Genomic DNA, 20,592 nt, shown 5'->3' with positions numbered 1-20,592 from the left:
GTGTGTGTGTGTGTGTGTGTGTGTGTGTGTGTGTGTGTGTGTGTGTGTGTGGCTGAGAACATTCTTCCATATATGATGTGGTTGAACTGGTTTTTCTGTTCAAATGAAATCATATTTTCAGTGCTTTAGAAGGTATGTGTGAGTAATCATGTCAATGAAGTAAAGCACTCAGAGCTAAATAATAATAATAATTGCATTTATATAGCACATATCCATGCCCAAGAGCTTGCTCTATACGCTTTACAACTATTATAACCCCAGCAGACCCTCTGAGAACACTCAGAAACATTCTTTGCTTCAGCGGAAGCATACATATCTGCAATGGGCTAATCAAATTAGTTGAATGGTACAGAGCAGTAAATAAATGCAATCTATTATCATTATCATTATCATCATCATCATCCCTCTGTCATTCAAGATGTAGATGATGTTCTATTCTAAACACAACCGTCAAAATACCAAACTTTACACCCCTGCTCATTCAAGATGTCGATAAATCTAAACACAACCTCCAAGATTCCAAATGTTATATATCCAGAGTACACCTGCTGCATAATCAAACAAGCAGCACTGGAATAATTACAGACAAAACTACACCCAGGACTTGAATTGAAAAAAAAAAAAAGATTTAGCATGAAGTCCGCATGTATTCTCTGTCAACAATATAAATACAGCGGATAACACCTGCTGTGGAATGAGATTAGCAATAAATATACACCACTCTTTCCAGAAGAAGTGGGGGAGGGGGGGGGGGATGTTGTATTTATGTCCTTCATCAAAAGCAGAGCTGAAGATAATACAATGTCACAACATGGATGTCTCTGAAATGGGCTAATCAGATTTGTCGTAATCCTCAAATGTGGAAAGAAAGAAAGATTTCAGATGGCACTATCTCATCTGTATATGACTGCAGTCATCCTAACTTTGTGGTCATCGACTCTCAACTCAGCGTGTTCGTACATTGTGTTCTTCATTCTTTCTGTGCACGCTTCATCTCGCCAATCCGCTTGCGACGGTGATCGACACGCACTCAGTGTTTCGTCGTTGTGTCAAGTGTGTAGCAAACTCCTCCTGTTGGTGCGTGTCACAGCGTCAGTGCATCTCCCACTGCCATTGACACTCAACTCAGTGTGTCGTCGTTGTGTTACACATCTCTCCTTCTCTCTGCACGCGTGTCAGCTCAGCAGTCGACCTCTCGCTCCACCTTCACCCAGCGCTGGATGCTGTGTATCAAAGCTTCCACCCACCTGGAGGAGGGAGATGGTTGAAGTCAGTAAAACATTACACAAATAAAAATAAAGCCAAGACGAAATCAAAAGTTCAGGTTTTTCGAGTTTTTGTAAAGAGAAACACATCCTGTTTGTTTTAGTAGAGGTTTTACGGCGCTCGCAACAGCAAAAGGTCATATGAGCGCCAAGGGGTGGATGTCAACAGAGAAATCTTTACAGGGAATCAGACTTACCCTGCTCACCTCTCTAGCTTCAATAGCACAAAGTCTGCTTCGACTATCAAGGCACCCCGGAAATTGTGGTTCACAAGAGTGTGACAAACGTACAAAAGAAGTAGAGGAAAATTGACAACAGTAAGGATTAGGAATGAAAAAGCAGCAGTTCCCTGTTGTAGATCAGGCACAGTTATGAGCATGACATTGATGAATCAGCCCATCTACAATTATACTGTGCATGAACGAGAAATGTCCCCCCTTTGTGAATGGCCCTAAAGACACTACAGTCAGTGGCACCGCCCGGGGGGGGGGGGGGGGGGGGTGGACAACTCTCCGTCTTGCGTACCTGACGGTACACGGAGAGTCAGTAAGTACGGATCCGTCCCAGCAGAAAGACAGAAACACTCGACAAAAATCATCCCCACCTCTTATTTTGTTCTGAAACCATAGCCAAGTTTCACCTGCCTGTCCTCAATAACAATCAGGAAAGAGCGTGCACTATACTTGACATACAAGTACTGAAGACCAACCTTTGATGCAATATTCCCTTATAATTAAAATGAGAAAAGTTGGGAGGTATTTTTTGACAGTTGAAAAATTTTCAAGGAAAGCAGTAATACCATTGGAGCACACCGGCACCCCACAACACTCCATACACACGACACACTCCATACACACGACACACTCCATACACACGAAGCACTTCCTACACACGACACACTCCATACACACGACACACTCCATACACACGACGCACTCCATACACACGACACACTTCCTACACACGAAGCACTTCCTACACACGACACACTCCATACACACGACACACTCCATACACACGACACACTTCCTACACACGACACACTCCACACACACGACACACTCCATACACACGACACACTCCATACACACGACACATTTCCTACACACGACACACTCACTACACACGACACACTCCACACACACGACACACTCCATACACACAACCCACCTTTTCTTGTCCGTCTCATTCTCTGCAGAGAAGAAAAACACCCTCATCTTAGGCTCTGGGGGCTGGAGGCTGAAGCTGCACTTCCTGCGGGGGTGATTCTCCGCATCCACCTTATAGCCGTGGAGATGAGCCACGCCTGCCAACACAATGACAGTTTGTAGTTTTAGTAGAGGTTTTACGGCACTCACAACTGCATAAGGTCATATGAGCACCAGAGGATTAGAGGTGTTGCAAGAGAGTAACAAACCCAAAAAAGAAGGAGGGGAGATAAGGACGATAGATGTTTGATAGGAAAGAAGAAGCAAACCATACCAGAGCATCCGCCAACCACCCACTCTACATGGTCATTTAGTGCTCGGAAAAATGTAAGACAATCTTACAGAAACAACAGGGGGAAAGTAAAGAAGTAGGAACTACCAGTAGCGCCATTCAACCACTTGCTTTATGAGGAGAAAACGTACGTGTGTTTGTTTGTTTGAGTTAACAATAACAATCATTTACACAGACGGACAGAAACAAAAGCGCGAAAGAAAAGAAGTAAGAAGACCTATCCGTGGAGCCCTCCAACCACTGCAGAGAAAAAGTAAGACAGGTAAAGTATTTCCTCAAAAAGATAAAAAGTCCTGGCATGTTAGGCCAGGAATCAAACTCAAAACCTTACCATCCCCAGTCAAACAGCATTGAGTGAAGCACTTTTCCAATTCCACAGCTGCCAACTTTAAAAAACCCCAAAAACCCCAGATTTTTCCCATACGGTGGATTCTGTTTTATCTTTTAGTAACAGTTTTACAGCACTGGCAAAACAATAAGGTCAGAAAAGAGCCAGGGATTAGAGGTATTACAAGAAAGGAACATACACAGAAAAGAAGGAGGGGACAAAAAGACAATACTTGTTTAGTGGGAAAGAAGGAGCAGACAACACCAGAACACCCACCAATGACCCACGAATAATAACTACATTCATAAGGCTAAGAGACACAAAGCACTTAAAATTCCCTTGCAAAAGTAAAGTTGGAACCCCCCCTCCCTCATTCTGAACTGGTTGCCCTGTTGCACAACATCCATCCAGGGTTATCGATGGGTTACAGTGGGGTCAAAGTTATGTTCTACAGGAACAGGAAACAGAACGCTATGATCGTTAATCTGCACAAAGACATGGGGGAGGGGGGGCCAGCTAAAGTTCACTTTTATCTGCTCTAAACTCACCAAGAGCACTGAGAGAGTTCATGTCCTTGTAGTAGTAGACACAGGCATCCTTGAGGACACAGTAACGACGTCGCCACGACCTCCGGCTGGGGCTGAGTTTGCCGAGGGAGCCGCTGCACTCGGGTCGCCTGACGTCTAGGGCTGGCAGGCTCACGTTGTGACTACTCACACTCAGGAAAGACTCTTTCTGTAGAAAGCAAAGAGAAGAAGCAAACATATCTTTTAAAAAAGAAATAAAGAAAAGATTACCTTCGAAACAGCAGTCACAGTTTAGTTTTTGTAGAGGGTTTTACGGCGCTCGCAACTGCATAAGGTCATATGAGCGCCAAGGGGTGGGTGTCAACAGAGAAGTCTTTACAGGGAATCAGATTTACCCTGCTCAGCTCTCTAGCTTCAACAGCACAAGGTCTGCTTTAACTATCAAGGCACCCGGGAAATAGCAGGTCACAAGAGTGACAAACATACAAAAGAAGTAGAGGAAAATGACAATAGTAAGGATTAGGAAAGAAAAAGCAGCAGTTCCCTGTTGTAGATCAGGCACAGTTACGAGCGTGACATGATGAATCAGCCCATTTCCAATTCTACTATGCTTGAACGAGAAATGTCTCCCCTTTGGGAATGGCCTAAAGACACTACAGTCCGTGGCACTGCCCCGGGGGGTCGCCTATGCCTGCACCACATCAAGACACAGGACAGTAAAGCAAAACAGAAAATACTCACCCTTTTCTTAGATCTAGCAGCTGCCTCTGTCAGAGCGCCAACCCACCTGGGGAAGAAACCGTATGATCAACACCTGAGCTTGGTATTTTTTTAAGCCACATTTGTGTCAGTGCTATTCAAACTCAGACATAAGTTGCAAAGCTCACAAATATTAAGCTAATACCATTGTAAAAAATATATCATCTTTTTCCAACACAAAATGAAGTAAATCAGACAACTTTAGACGATAGTACGGAAAGTTTCAAGCTGCTAGATACGGAAACAAGGCAAATGAGAAAACAGGTTCCAAAGCTGAGCTAGCAATATGTTACATCAAACCACATGTACTTCGGGAGTTTTAGTAAGTTTTAGTAAGTTTTACAGCACTTGCAACAAAATAAGGTCATATAAGTGCTGAAGATTAGAGGTGTTACATGGGAGTAACAAACACAAAAAAGAAGGAGGAGAGATAAGGACGATGGACATCTGATAGGAAAGAAGGAGCAAACCCCACCAAAGCACCCGTCAACCACCCACTTCAGGAATAAATTGAAATGCAACACATAAAAATATAAGGTATCTTTACACCCATATTGGCACAATTTAGATCATTTAGGAGGCAGGCTTCCCATCCTGCCTGTCAGAGCCAGTCTGGGCAGGGAGGGATACACAATCCCAGAAGAAAGACCGAAATACTAAATAGAAATTCTCCCCTCTGAGGAATCAAACTAGGGTCTCCTGCATGTAACAGCAGAGGGTATAACTGCCACACCACAGACATGACTGCCACACCACAGACATGACTGCCACACCACAGACATGACTGCCACACCACAGACATGACTGCCACACCACAGACATGACTGCCACACCACAGACATGACTGCCACACCACAGACACCAGTAGAAAATATACACAGTAAAGTTGTATATTATTCACAAACACATCTCCTACCCTACCCCCCCAAACAAAACCCCCCCAATAATTTAATAAAACAAAACGAAACAACCCCCCCCCCCCTAAAAAAACACACAAAAAAACAAACTTACATAGAAAACAATAAACGAACCCACGCACACAACACACACACAAAACACACATACACACAGCCACACGACTCACTCGGTCAGCTGGTCCCTGTTGTCGGTCATAAAGTAGTAGGTCCTGGCTCCATACTTCTCCGCCTTGAAGCAGAAGTGTTTGCTGGTGTCTGTGTGCCGAGAGATGGTGTAGCCGCCTAGTGGGATGGCCCCGAGTGGGTCGTGTTCCTGGGGACCAGACAGCAGTAAAGTCACGTTATTGTAAGTTAAAGTATTTAGGTTTTTAATAATTTCTTTTAGCTTAGTTTAGTATGGGGTTTTACGGCGCTCGCAACTGCAAAAGGTCACGAGCGCGCAAAACAAGTTGGGTTTTTTTTCTCGACAGTTCACCTCTCAGTCTGATTCTGGTCAATATTTCTATTTAAAATAGTTAAAACGTAAAAAAACTCGAGGGTAAATAGATTTTTAATTTAAATTTAAATTTAAAACAACTTTCTAAATAACACTTAAATAGATTTTTAGTTTAAATTTAAATTTAAAACAACTTTCTAAACAACACTTAAAAATTTCAAACAATCTATTTTATAACTTTCCAAAAAGGCCAATGGACTTCATCAAATCTAAAATTCTGCTGGGAACAACAACGCAAAAAATATCTTGCAATTTTTTGCATTTAAAATATTTCCTTCGGGTCTCTCTGAAGTCTAGACATTTGGTTAAAATGAGTCTAATGGTACAAAATTTCTTTCAATAGGAGTTTTATAGCAACTGCAACACAAGAAGGTCAAAAGTCATGTAAATGCCGAAGATTAGAGGTGTTAAAAGAGAGTAACAAATACAAAAAAAAAAGAAGGAGAGGTAAGGACAATTGATGTTTGATAGGAAGGAAGGAGCAAACCACACCAGAGCACCCATCAACTTAGTGCAGGTAAAAATAAGTACTGTATTAAACTGATGCTTATAAGCTCTGTTCATTTAGCTTTGTCAGGACAATCCAAATATAAAAAAAACCCAAAACCTCGTTGAACTACAGCTGAAACAGCTGAAGACGATCATTCATTGGCAAGAAGGAAAAAATGTCCTCTTAGAAAGTCTCCTTGTACAGTGTCGTTATAGTAGAGGGTTTTACAGCGCTCGCAACTGCATAAGGTCAAAAGAGCGCCGAGGGGTGGATGTCAACAGAGAAGTCTTTACAGAGAATCAGACTTAAGACTGCTCACCTCTCTAGCTTCAACAGCACAAAGTCTGCTTCAACTATCAAGGCACCCCGGAAATAGCGAGTCACAAGAGTGTGACAAACATACAAAAGAAGTAAAGGAAAATGACAATAGTGAGGATCAGGAAAGAAAAAGCAGCAGTTCCATAAATCAGGCACAGTTATGAGCGTGACATGAGTCAGCCCATTTACAATTCTACTATGCTAGAACGAGAAATGTTCCCCCTTTGGGAATGGCCTAAAGACACTACAGTCAGTGGCACTGCCCCGGGGGGGGGTATACATAGTGTCGTTATAAATTTTCTAAAAACACAAGACGTGAAGTGGGAAGGGGTCGTTCGTACAAGAGATCAACTTGAATGAGTGGTCGATAAAGCAGGTTTAAGATAAGATAAAAAAGAGATAAGATAAATCTTTATTGTCCAGATCTTGGCACATTGGTTTGCTGTTTCACCACACACATGCATGCACGCACGCATGCATGCACACACTCATGCACGAATACATGCAGTCCCGCACGCACGCACACAAACACACACAGGCACGCACACACGCATGCATGCACACACTCACGCACGAATACATGCAGTCACGCATGTACACAAACACACACAGGCACGCACACACGCATGCAAGCACACACTCAAGCACGAATACATGCAGTCACGAACGCAAACAAACACACAAAGGCACGCACACACTCACGCACAAATACATGCTGTCACGCACGCACACAAACACACGCAGGCACGCACACACTCACGCACGATTACATGCAGTCACGCACATACACACACAGGCATGTGCACACACACACTAGGGCTGGATTCTGCTCGGTTAATCGAAGGCTTGCAAAGCAGCAGGCGTCTTGCGCTAGAGTCTTGCGAGCAGGCTTGTGGTTTGATTTGCCTCCCGCTTGCTACCGGAGGGAACTTCCAGTGAGCTGTGACTCGCGGACAGTCCTGCTGTACTGTGTCGTGACGTCGCGAACTCTCGTGGCAGTGGGCTCAGTACATATTACAGAAGATTCTCTGGTTATTTGCGTTGAGAGGCTTGCACCAAAAGTGCAAGATCGGTTGTTGTTTTTTCATAGTTCGGTTGTAAAAAACAAAAAGCTCTATTCAATGCACTTAAAAATTAATATTGGATCGGCTATTCTTATGATGTTAAGGCCTGTTTATTTTTAATGTGCACGAGCCAAGCGCTTCATTGTCGCACGCAAAAGACCTCAGTTCGATTCCCGTATGGGGAGAAATTTTTACTGAGAATCTCCGTCTTTCTGCCGGGGCGTTCGTTGTTCCCTCTCAGCCCAGGTTGGCCCTGACATTGGGTTGAAGTAGGCCTAGCCCGTCTCCTAAATGTTCTGTATTATGTCACTGTGAGTGTAACACATCTACAAAATAGGTTACATACATACGATACAAAAGCCAATCACAACGACCCCTGGAGTTTTCCATTTTAGGGTAATCTAAGTCAACTTATTCTTATTACTACCAGAAACCTAGGTCTCTGTTACTACAATACCACGTTCCCTCTCACTTATCCATTCGCTTAGCTGATCAACGGCGGGAAGTTAAAAATAACTTCAGCTCTCTACGCCTTGCACCAAAACAAGCCCAGCCTCTCCCTTCCTCCACGGTTCAAAGTTCACACAGCGAGCAGTACTGTCTTGCTGTTTGAACACATCGGACTGTCTTGTCGCCTTCGAGGTGGTCCTACGCGTGCCGCTCGCTCGGTGTATCGAGACAGTACAAGTCAGCAGGTCAGGTTTGGAGCTTGTCCTGGGGCAAATCTCTAGGTCTAGCGCAAATCAGTACTGTGTGAATTGTGGGGCCTGTGGCAGCGGACGGGACTTAAGGCTTGCGCAGGCCTTCGATTAATCGAGTAAACTACAGCGCCACGCCGCGCAGTGACTCTGTGGGCGAGATCTCTCACTCTCCCCCTCTCTCTTTTTCTGACGTAAGTGGCTTCGCGGATTGCAAGCAGGGTGGGGATGATGAGGGGGCCTGACACGAGTGGCTTCGCGGATTGCTAGTTGCTGTGGACTTGAAGTTTAGACTAGACCAAGGAGGTTACAGTATGCGCTAGACTCAACTTATCATGCTGGTGATTTGATTTGATGACTTGACCTAGTGATTTGAGGCTTGTGACTTGAACTAGGGGCTTGTGAGCACGAGCGGGTTTGCTACCGGGGTACAGCCCTAACACACACACACACACACACACACAGGAGTAGCTGTACAGTAACCTGGTCGTTCTTGTAGTAGTAGAGACAGTTATCCTGGCGCAGAATGAAGTATCTCTTCTTCCACATGCGCACCAGGGAGGAGTGGCCCAGTTTGTACATGGCCCCCGTCATGACCGACGCCTGCAGGTCTCGCACCGGCTGGAAGTCGCTGTTGGCCACGCCCAGTCGGACGCTCCCGGGAGCTGAGGAGGAAACAACGACAATATCATTAATGTTCTCTGCGTTTGTTCATTCGAGTAATGATAAGTATATTAACACAATTTAATGGTGATTTAGAGCAGGTTTGACGCTGGTTTGAGTTTAGTTTTAGTAGAGGTTTTACGGCGCTTGCAACTGCATATGGTCATATGAGCGCCAGAAGATTAGAGGTGTTACAAGAGAGTAACAAACATAAAAAGAAGAAAGGGAGATAAGGACGATAAATCTTTCATAGGAAAGAACAAGCAAACCACACCAGAGCACCCGCCAACCACCCACAAAATATATCCATCTATGTTGACCAGAAGTCAAATTATTTACGATTGAAGGAGGTCAGGGTCACCTGGTTTCCGAGGTGAGGTAAGCGAGAAAATGGCCACCAAAGTTTGGTAATTACCATAGCTTGAGAGTCCTTGGAAACTGACAATTGATACTTTTTGTACGTTTAATCAATGTTTTTCAGTAACATCCACACAGAAATGTGCTTTTAAACAGATATAAAAGGTGTTGATCCAAAAAACGACAACTCTATAAAAATCCACAAACCCGCGGGAAAATGCCAGTTTCTTCACTCTGAATATTTTGAAGAGCGCCTGATTTCACCACGCTGCCTCATATGTTATTACTGTTCTCTGCATTTGTTTGTTCCAGTAATGAGAAGTACATTAACACAATTTAATGGTGATTTAGTGCAGTTTTTTGGGAATTTTTTTTTATAGTAGACAGTTTTACGGCGCTCGCAACTGCATAAGGTCATATGAGCGCCAAGGGGTGGATGTCAACAGAGAAGTCCTTACTGGGAATCAGACTTACTCTGCTCACGTCTCTAGCTTCACCAGCACAAAGTCTGCTTCGACTATCAAGGCACCCCGGAAATAGCGGGTCACAAGAATGTGACAAGCATACAAAAAAAGTAGAGGAAAATAACGAAAGTAAGGATTAGGAAAGAAAAAGCAGCAGTTCCCTGTTGCAGGTCAGGCACAGTTATGAGCATGACATTGATGAATCAGCCCATTTACAATTACAATTCTACTGTGCATTAGAACTCGAGATGTTAATGTTCCCCCTTTGGGAATGGCCTAAAGACACTTCAGTCATATACCTGCCAACATTACCTGGACCAAAATCTGTAGTTGACACAAATTTTTGTCAAAAAATCTGTAGTTGACCTAAAAAATCTGTAGTAGGCTATATTACCACTTGCTGCATACTTAATTGGGGATCCTTATCAATATTTTGACCCACATATACATGAGTGTGTTTGTGACTTCAAACAAATGTAGAAATTGACAAAGAACAAAAAATAAAAATTAGCAATGACAATGAAAAATTAAATTTTTATCCAGCTTAAATGAAAGAAGAGTGAATTCTAAGAATTGTGTTTTTTAAATTTTACAAATCCATTTATAAATTTAAAAAGTTATTGGGATTTTTTGTTTCAAAATTTTGGGGGACTTTATAGGAAAATATTGCCAAGAATTTCTTGAACTGTGGCCCATCACCGCTCTACACCTCAGCAAAGCAGTATCGGGAAAACCCGCAATGACATCATTGGTAACCTGCTTAGTTCTAGCAGTTTTAAACATTGAATTACTGTAAAACCCTCTGGTTTTAGGCTGTCAATCACATGCCACCTTGCGATCACGCACCTCTTGCATGCCGGCAACTCGCGTGTTGGGTCCCTGATCTAGTTTCCAGCTCTAGTGTTTTATCAAAGAATGGGTGGTAATTTTAAATTGGTACGTAAAGTGGAGGCCCACTACACACAAAGATCTGAAATTTTACAACAATACAGCAGACATGGAGGGCACTTGTCGGTGGCTTATATCTCAAAATCGGTGGATTGGCAGTTTGACCAAAAAGTCTGTAATATACCGATTTTTTCTGTAGGGTTGGCAGGTATGCAGTCAGTAGCACCGCCCCGGGGGTGTTCTCTGCGTTGGTTTGTTCGAGTAATGAGAAGTACATTAACACAATATAATGGTGATTTAGAGCAGGTTTGACGCTGGTTTGAGGAAGAGCTTTCCGGCACTTGCAACACAAAAATGGCCGTCACAGAACTGCAGAATATTTGAGACGTTACTAGAGAGGAACGTACACAAAAAAAGTAAGGAGGAACGATAAGGACGATAGACGCAAGATGGAAAAGAAGAAGCAAAGCCCACCAGAGCACACGTCAACCACCCACTTAGTGCAGGGAAAGTAGGACCTACCAATATGATATCTTCCACCCAACTGCACATACACAAAGCACAAATGTCCTGGTATGAACACAAACACAGGCAAAGATACAGAGGCAGCACATATAATATAAACAGAAGATGTAGAAAATCAGGCGTGGTCACAAATGTTTTTAGTTTTTAGTTTTAGAAGAGGTTTATCGGCGCTCGCAACTGCATAAGGTCATATGAGTGCCAGAAGATTACAGGTGTTACAAGAGAGTAACAAACATAAAAAAGAAGAAAGGGAGATAAGGACAATAGATGTTTGAAAGGAAAGAAGAAGCAAACCAGACCAGAGCACCCGCCAACCACCCACAGGTCACAAATGTACATGATGGCAGCACAACCACCAACTCACAGTTCTGAATGAGTTTCACAATGTCGCTGTGGTCGGAGGTCAGAACCAGGTCGCCGTTGACCGAGACCAATATCTGGCCTTCCACGATACCGGCCTTTTCTGCGGCACTTCCTGAGTAGAGGAAAAGAAAAACCATTTTGTTAGTGAGTTCATATCTCCACTAGCCACAAAAAGCTCCCACAGAAAGATTGTCTATTGCAGTCAGTTTTAGTTTTAGTTGGAGTTTTATGGCAATTACAACACAATTAGGTCATAGGAGTGCTGAAGATTAGAGGTGTTACAAGAGTGTAACAAACACAAAAAAGAAGGAGGAGAGATCAGGACAATAGATGTCTAATAGGAAAGAAGAAGCAAACCACATCAGAGCACCCACCAACCACCCACTGGAGGAGAGATAAGGATGACAGACGTTTGATAGAAAAGAAGGAGCAAACCACATCCACCGACCACCCACGAAGACAAGAGTTGTTTTACTAGAGAGTAACATACAAAGAAAAGAAGGAGTAGAGCTAAGGACGATAGATGTTTGATAAGAAAAAGGAGCAAACTACATCAGAGCACCTATCAACAGTTGGAGCAGCACATGAGCATAGTGAAGGGAACCTAGTGTAGGGAAAAAAGTAAGACAAGGGAAACAACAGACGGACAGAAAAGAACTCACTGGGACATACCAGTCGTGCCCTCCAACCATCTTCACACAGAAAGAGGAGGGACTGGTCTAGGGGTTACAGCAAACAAAAATGTCGAAGGAAGGACATGACATTATTCTCTCCAGCTACCCCCCCCCCCCCAAAATCTTTATATATGTCTCTTTGCATCTACTGATAAATGCAGAGGTGCAAACTGGCTAAAAGGAAAATCCTAAACCTTTCACACCACAGGGAACATGAGCTATGAGACTCAAACCGTATGAATCACATGGTATAATACACCGTGTATCAAGACAATTTTTGTCACGATGTTGTGGAATCAGGCTCGCGTCGATTTTTGGGCAAATGGGGTTATTGATGTCATCTTAAAGCCTGTTCATTTGCCCTGCTTTAGGAGAAAACAATAAAAATCTATGTTGAACAGAAGTCGAGATATTTGCAATTGAAAGAGGTGAGGGTCACCTGGTAAAATTTACGAGAAAACGGCCGCCAAAGTTTGGTCATTTCCATAGCTTGAAAGTCCTTGGAAACTGAAAATTTAGTTTATGTGCCTTTAATCAATGTCTTTCTGTAAAACCCACACAGAAATAGATTTTTTAATGGACATAAAAGGTGTGGAGCCCAAAAAACAAAAAAAAGAAAATTAGAAGAAAAAAAATTGCCCAGTGGCCAGAAAAACGCCAGTTTCTTTGAAATTATAATTTTGACAAGCGCCTGATTTTGACAAGCGCCTGATTTCACCACGATGCCTCACATTTCTAATGCAATACGACATGCACAAAGATACTAAAACAGAAATAATTAATTTTAAGCAAGCAGGAATATATATATAGCAAACGAAACTGTGCAAAACCCAGACAATGTCATGAATCTCTAAAAAACTGGTACTTCTGTCAAACCATGAGAAAACAAACAGCAGCATCAACTGACCGGGGTCAACCGACGTGATGTAAGCCGGGTGACTGTCCAGCAGGTGAAGGCCAAGGTCATCACTGTCTCCCGTCCTCTGCACCACCACCAGTTTGTCCTGATCTGGAAAACGAAGTTTTTTGTTTTAGTAGAGGTTTTACAGCGCTCGCAACTGCATAAGGTCATATGAGCGCCAGAACATTAGAGGGGTTAAAAGAGAGAGTAACAAACATAATAAAAGAAAAGGAGAGATGAGGACGATAGATGTTTGATAGGAAAAAAGAAGCAAACCCCACCAGAGCACCCGCCAACCCCCCACAAAAGTGGTTCTCTTAGACAAGTGGAACCGTTCGGAAAGTGTAATTATATACCGAGTCGCAAAAGTTCTGTCACACCCACCTTAAAAGTACAATAACTCGTTTACTATTCAACATAGCTAAGAGAAATTTGGTACACGAGATCTTTATTCATTTTCTGCCAACATGACATGAAAAGAATTGCCAAATGTCTTTCTTTATTCAAGGGAGATAATTTCATTCACACTGACCCTTGCAAAATACAAATCAAAATTTGCTCAGTATGGCGTGTGGCCTCTTCCAGCTTGAATTACTGATACAAAATATCTGTTCGTTGACTGAATTAATGTCCTTATGGTTGTCTAAAGAATCCCCCGCTATTCTTTGTGAAGTGCAGTCTTGAGTTCCTGACGAGTATATCGCTGGTGGAGTGATGAAACCTCGTAACCCTCAATTTTTTCAAAATTCGTTTTTTTGGCTTAATATCTTCTCCCAGTTCTTCTTCATATTGTGTCAAAAGCACTAGGTTAAATTAGTGAGAGAAAGTATGAAAAAAACGTAATAAAAAAACCTCGTATGTTTGCCCCCATGATATCCTGGCGTGATGAAACCTCGCAACCCTCACCCGGTGCGCCGATTTGCTTTTGCGTGGTTTCATCGCTCCCGGTTTGAGAGAGTGGCGTGCTTATACGAGGTTCTGGATAAGCTTTCTTTATGAATTAGCTTAATTGAAGCGCTCATAACTGACATTGTCTGGTGCATTTAATGTATCTGACGGAATAAAGAAATATTTTATTCATTCATTCATCCATACATTCATTCATTGTTTTATTCATTCACCTTATTTTAGTCAGTTCAGAAATTCAAATATGGTCATAAGTGAAGTACTTACATTGTGTAAAAATCCATTCATAAGGATGAGATAACAAGCTGATAATCAAGATGTTCTCATCGAGCACAAACGTAGTTAACATTTAAGTTAAGGCAACGGTCACACCTTGAAATAACAGGTGACGGTAGTTTTCACTAAGACTAGGTGACAGATCTATGCACTCTCCAGATGTCAACAGGCCATTCTGTTGATCAAAGAGACGGTATGGTTTCGCATTTTCTCAGACTATTTTTAGTTTTAGTAGAGGTTTTACGGCGCTTGCAACTGCATAAGGCCATACCAGCGCCAAGGGTTGAATGTCAACAGAGAAGTCCTTACAGGGAATCAGATTTACTCTGCTCACCTCTCTAGCTTCAGCAGCAAAGAGTCTGCTTCGACTACGTGTATCAAGGCACCCCGGAAATAGCGGGTCACAAGAATGTGACAATCATACCAAAGAAGTAGAGGAAAATGACAATAGTAAGGATTAGGACAGAACAAGCAGCAGTTCTCTGCTGTAGTTCAGGCACAGTTATGAGCATGACATTGTTAGATCATCCCATTTACAATTCTACTGTGCACTAGAACGAAAAATGCCCCCCCCCCCCCCCCCCCCATATTTGGGAATGGCGTATAGACACTTCAGTCAGTGGCACTGACCCGGATGAGTCTCAGACTATGAATCCGCTGTGTAGTCGAATCCTCCAGTTGTGGTTGAGACCGAATAGTACTGAACTTAACCATGGTCTTGATGACTCTGAAGTCTGTAGAGGACATTGTGACAAATTTGTGCCCCAACAACACAAGTAATACGGACATTTCCGAATCTGTATTGAATATCTCTTCCTAACTGTGCTCATCACCTAGATCTTTATACCCTACAACTGCTGGTTTGGAAACCACTGAGCAGACCACGTTCCATGAATTGACCCCGCTCACCATGTCGGAGTCTTTTCCAGGGCTGTCCCTGATATGTGGAGATAAGGAAGTATCAGCATCATCCCAGATTGAGTCTGCACCAACACCGGTGTCGCCTGGAATCATACCCTAAAACATACTGACGTCACACTAGGCAGCTGTAAGTCAGATGTTGAATTATTACCTTCGAGGTCACTCCAACACGATTTGTTGACCATATTCAGGCAACTAAGCCACTTTTCCTGGAGCCTGATCCCGAGACACAGCCCATTTGTGATGCCAGCATACATGATGTTCCACAGAGGAAAAGAATGGGTTTTCAGGAGTGGCAACAAATAAACGATAGGCCTTCCGTGGATCATGACAGGATCGGAATACATAAAGGTACAATGAAAAGCCCAACTAAGTTATTGAAACCAAACTGTGATTGCAAGAGCTGGACTCTGAAATATAAAGGGCTCTCTGAAGTTGATAGACATTCTAATTTTGATTTAGTGTGGTCCCTCTCATGGGATGACTAGTGGACCTCGGAGGAGGTATTCAGAGACTAACCAGAGAGGGAATACCTTCAATAAACACTTTTAAAATGTGGCCATAAGGTGTCAGTGTGTAAAAAGATGTTCCTGAATTGAACTGGGTTGGATGAATGATTTGTAAGAAACATTTAGAACCAATACTTATCAAAGCAACTCAGATATCTACAAAATATATGCACAATTCTGCCAAGACCACGGGAGGCGGCCTCTCAACAGACCCGGCCTCGATGAAGCATTCAAGCAGAATAATCTGTCGCTATTCCTGTCAAAGATAGATATGTGTGACCTTTGCATCAGTCGTGAAGTGACAATGTGCTGGAGGATCTTTGGAATTCTAACATTCTAGAAAAGGAGGCGGCGCGCAAAGAAAAGGAACGAGATAAATCTGAAGCCATCAAATCTCTCTCCAGTAATGAACCTAAAACGGCCGTACTTTCAATGGATCTTCAGCATCAGTCTTACATTACAAAACAAAACTCGCCGTTCATAACTTTACGCTATTGGATGCCTCAACACGTCAGACTACTTTTTTACGTGTGTCATGAAGAAGAAGGGGGACTTACGGCAAATGAGTTAGCTTCATGTCTATTGGATTTCCTGAAGGAAAAGCGTGGACTTCCAGAAAACCATTATCGACAGCGACTACTGTGGTTACCAATACAGAAATGCCACACTAGCCAATGTTTCTCTAAGCCTTTTTTCAACAACACATGGAAGCACAATTGAACAGAAACATTTTATCAAATGACACACACAAATGGAAATTAACAGTGTGAACTCAACTATTAAGAGATCGCTTCGAAAAACACGCATCGAGGTCCTCCGAGACTACCTCCATTTCTACATGATGGCAAGAGCAAAACAAGAAACTTATCAAAACAAATATTTGGATCACACATTCTTCAAGGAATATTCTAAGATTCTAAGTGTGGAAGCTACGACAAGTCTATAGGACTAGGTAGAAAAACGGGTGATCCTGTTGTCAGGTGTTTGAAATACATCCTAGACATGAACATCCAGTTCAAGATGCACCTGAAGGATGAATGGGCTGCCGTTCCGAAGGCTGGACACAGAAACATAAGGTCCATCCTACCTCGCCACTCTACACAAAAGGTTTAAGTTTCAGCATTTCAAATACAATCACCTACAAGTGCTTAAATCTATTATTGCCAATATGCATCGTCACTTCATGACAATTTATACCATTAGCATTAATGGTTGTTCATTATGATTCAACATCTCTTATGAAAACCATATGTAGTGCAAACAGAGACCATATTGCAGAGATTTATTATTAATTTGTAAAACTGGAAGTAACCAGATCTAATCTTGGCAAATATAGTGAAACAAATTGCATTAATTGCAATCCGTTTGAGGATTGAAACATAAATTCTGCAAGTAACACACATTTATTTGACTTCAGTTGGCCGGGAATCAAACTCCAAACCAATTGGTTTTGAATAAACATCTTTATCACTTTGTGGCGTTTCAGACAACAGACGCATACTGCAACCAAAATAAGCAGCGAGAAAACTCGCAACCCTCAAACTCTGTCCTGATGAAACCTCGCAACCCTCCCGCCGGCTGACTACGTGGTTTCATCACGACAAAAATGGTGTAATGAAACCTCGCATCCCACAGCGTAACCACATAAACAATAGAAAAGTTATTTTTAAGTACTAACCATGTTTCTAACGTGTTTTTATCTATCTGTACCAACTTTGGTTCATATAGGTCATTTTATTTAAGAGTAAATCAGTTTTTTGTCTCTCCTGTAAAATTTTCCTTTCTGGGGTTACGAAGTTTCATCACTCCACCAGCGATATACGGACTGCGGCCTAATTCTAATCTTCCAGTAAAGGCCATTTTACAGATGTTCTGTCGAGTTAAGGCTTGCTGGTCTTGCAAGCCAGTCTAGAACAACGATTTGATGAGTTTGGAAGGAGTTTTCACTGATCGTAGCCATTTGTGGTCGGGCGTTGTCTTGTTAGCACATTCCATCATCCGTGCCATGTAGGGCAGGTCAAAGTGACGATGAATTTCGTCACAGTACCGTCGTCCTTTAAGGTTGCTTTGAAAAGTAATCAAATGTGTACGATAAAGAGCAGAGATTCCACCCCATACCATCACATTTCAGACACCGATTCGGTCCTCTTGTGGGACGTTGGATTTGGGAAATCTCTATCCTCTTCTTGCAAACACTTTTTCTCTTCCATCAATGCAACGAATTAAAAACCTTAACCATTGCTTAAAAGAACACTTTACTAACGTCTTTAGTTTCATCGCCAATGTTGTTGTGCCAAAATTTGGCGATTTGTTCGTTGAAACAGGGTTAGAATGGCTCCACGCAAAGGGCGATAATCACGTAATTCACGATCTTATAAATGTCTAAAAATGATGTTTTAAGACAGTCCGAAGTACCTGACAGTCTATGCACTTAGTTGGAACGGGTTTCGTACATGGGTGTTGACAATAACCCAATTCTGACGTCGAGTTGTCGCCCTTGGTTGGCCTCGCCTAGGCTTGCCTTGGACAGTTTTAGTGGTGTTAAAACGTTTGTTCAAACGTTAGATGGTTCTTCTACACATATTTACGTGTCTTGCAACAGCAGAAAGTGCAATCAAAGAATTTATCATACACACAGCACCTTTATTATCTGAATTTGTCAGTTTTTTATTTTGAAAAACAGGTAAAAAAAGTACCCAACAGTTAAAAAGTTCAGAATTTCATAGTGTGTAAGGTGTGTTTACACATTGTCTACGAGATTCAAATCAAGTGTTGTGTGTAGGAAGCGTTGATTTCAACGTAAACCAAGAGAAATCAATACCAACACTTTGTCCACGCACTTCTTCCGGTTTATGATTTCTTTCGTTTGCTCTTGCACAAGGAGTCTCATAAGTCACACAAGTCGTACTTTTAATTTTTACGACAATTCTAACGCTGTACCGAAAAGTATCGTAATATAATGGGTGTGACAGAACTTTCGCAACTCAGTATATAAGAGAAAATACCCACAGAAGAAGGAATGGAAAGTGGTCATTGTTCCAGGAGATAATCGTGGACAGGTGGCCATAGAGCTGGTTCTACCATACTTTCACAACGAAAAGAAGGATAATAAGCTTTGTTCATGTTTTTTTTTTTTCTCGTAAGAGTTTTACAGCACTTGCAACACAATAAAGTCATATAAGAGCCAAAGATTAGAGGCTTTACAAGGGAGTAACAAACACAAAAAAGAAGGACGGGAGATAAAGACGATAGATGTCTGATAGGAAAGAAGGAGCAAACCACACCAGAGCACCCACCAACCACCCACTTTATTCATGAGTCTGAGTAAAGAAAATGTAAAAGAAAGAGAGACAAGAAGGAGAGACGCTGAAATTAAATGGAAATTGTCCTATATATGACCCTTACTACACACTAAATAGAGCAGACCAGGTCACAATTTTTCGACTTCGTTGTGGCCACAACAGACTCAAGCACCATATCCACATCAAATTTAAAAAAGGGAGAGTCCCGCGATCTGTGAATGTGGAAACGACCAAGAGGATGCCAACCATATTATTATCCTTCAGCACTGCCCGCGCTACGCCACCCTTCGTACACAGACGTGGCAGAATGCGACTCCCCTTGAGAGAAAGCTCCATGGCAGTCTCTCAGATTTGAAGCGGACTGCACAGTTTGAGCGCGACATCAGACTGACTGTCTAGCTACTGTCATCGAGAACGACAAAAAAAACAAAAACAAAAAAAACCTCTATACGGCCAAGCATTTTTTTCTCACCGTAGACACGTGCGGAGAGACGGTGGTACTCCTGCTGGCTGTCGGCCCGCTGTATGAGGCACTTCCTGCGAGACACGTACTGACGCTTGAACTCACTCTCCGAGGCCGTGGTGGTGACGGAGTCCGAGCGGCGGTGGAGGGGGCGGGCGGGGCTCGCCAGCTCTGTGAACACGTCTTCATCTACCAAACAACAAATGAAGACAAAAGTATCTGATTAGTGTAAGTGTAAGAGTTTTAGTTTTAGTTTTAGTAGAGGTTTTACAGCGCTTGCAACCACATAAAGTCATATGAGCACCATGAGATTTTGCTTTAGTAGAGGTTTTACGGCACTTGCAACTGCATAAAGTCATATGAGTGCCAGAAGATTACACGTGTTGCAAGAGAGTAACAAACATAAAAAAGAAGAAGGGGAGATAAGGACGAGTTTTATGGCACATGCAACACAATAAGGTCGTATAAGTGCCGAAGATTAGAGGTGTTACTAGAAAGAAACAAACACAATATAAAAGGAGGGGAGACAAAGAAAATAGACTTTTGATAGGAAAGAAGGAGCAAACCACACCAGAGCACCCATCAACCACCCGTTTTCACTACTAGCAACAGCAACAACGATGACGACACACTGAAAACAAGGACAACAATAACAACAACAATAACAATAACAACAACAAAACCATCTCCACAACAACCTTCAGCCATAACAGAGATAACACAAAGAAAACAACAACAACATAACACAATACTAACAACAACAACAACAACAATACCACCTTTGCTACAACTTTCAGCAATAACAGTTCAAAGACAACACAAAGAAAACAACAACAACAATACCAAGGAACATCCCTCTGACACCACAACAACAACAACAACAGCGTCTCAAGGGATTGTTGTTTTGGTAAAGTGTTTTACGGCGCTCGCAACTGCATAAGGTCATATGAGCGCGCGGGACACACATAATATTTTCAGATGGTAGGAAATTTTGAATTTTGCCCGGATGGCGGCCGAA

General features: G+C 42.4%; 1 protein-coding gene across 1 annotated transcript in view; it reads right to left on the bottom strand.

Moving 5' to 3' along the window:
* Window positions 1–9: 9 nt before the first annotated feature.
* The window catches only part of LOC101860689, a 32,065-nt gene continuing 11,482 nt past the window's right edge, over window positions 10–20,592 (bottom strand). The window contains exons 3-11 of the mRNA XM_005108022.3: window positions 19,584–19,763; window positions 13,204–13,305; window positions 11,624–11,734; window positions 8,846–9,027; window positions 5,464–5,609; window positions 4,362–4,407; window positions 3,642–3,828; window positions 2,436–2,571; window positions 10–1,247 (exon numbers count right to left, since the gene is read on the bottom strand). Coding sequence (XP_005108079.1) covers window positions 1,181–1,247; window positions 2,436–2,571; window positions 3,642–3,828; window positions 4,362–4,407; window positions 5,464–5,609; window positions 8,846–9,027; window positions 11,624–11,734; window positions 13,204–13,305; window positions 19,584–19,763 — 1,157 coding nt within the window. The 3' untranslated portion in view covers window positions 10–1,180. The remainder of the gene's footprint in view (window positions 1,248–2,435; window positions 2,572–3,641; window positions 3,829–4,361; window positions 4,408–5,463; window positions 5,610–8,845; window positions 9,028–11,623; window positions 11,735–13,203; window positions 13,306–19,583; window positions 19,764–20,592) is intronic.

The sequence above is a fragment of the Aplysia californica genome, unplaced genomic scaffold, assembly GCF_000002075.1.
Source record: "Aplysia californica isolate F4 #8 unplaced genomic scaffold, AplCal3.0 scaffold00652, whole genome shotgun sequence".
Classification (NCBI taxonomy): Eukaryota; Metazoa; Mollusca; class Gastropoda; order Aplysiida; family Aplysiidae; genus Aplysia; species Aplysia californica.
Note: the sequence above shows the minus strand (reverse complement) of the source record. Positions and strands in the feature narration are given on the sequence as shown.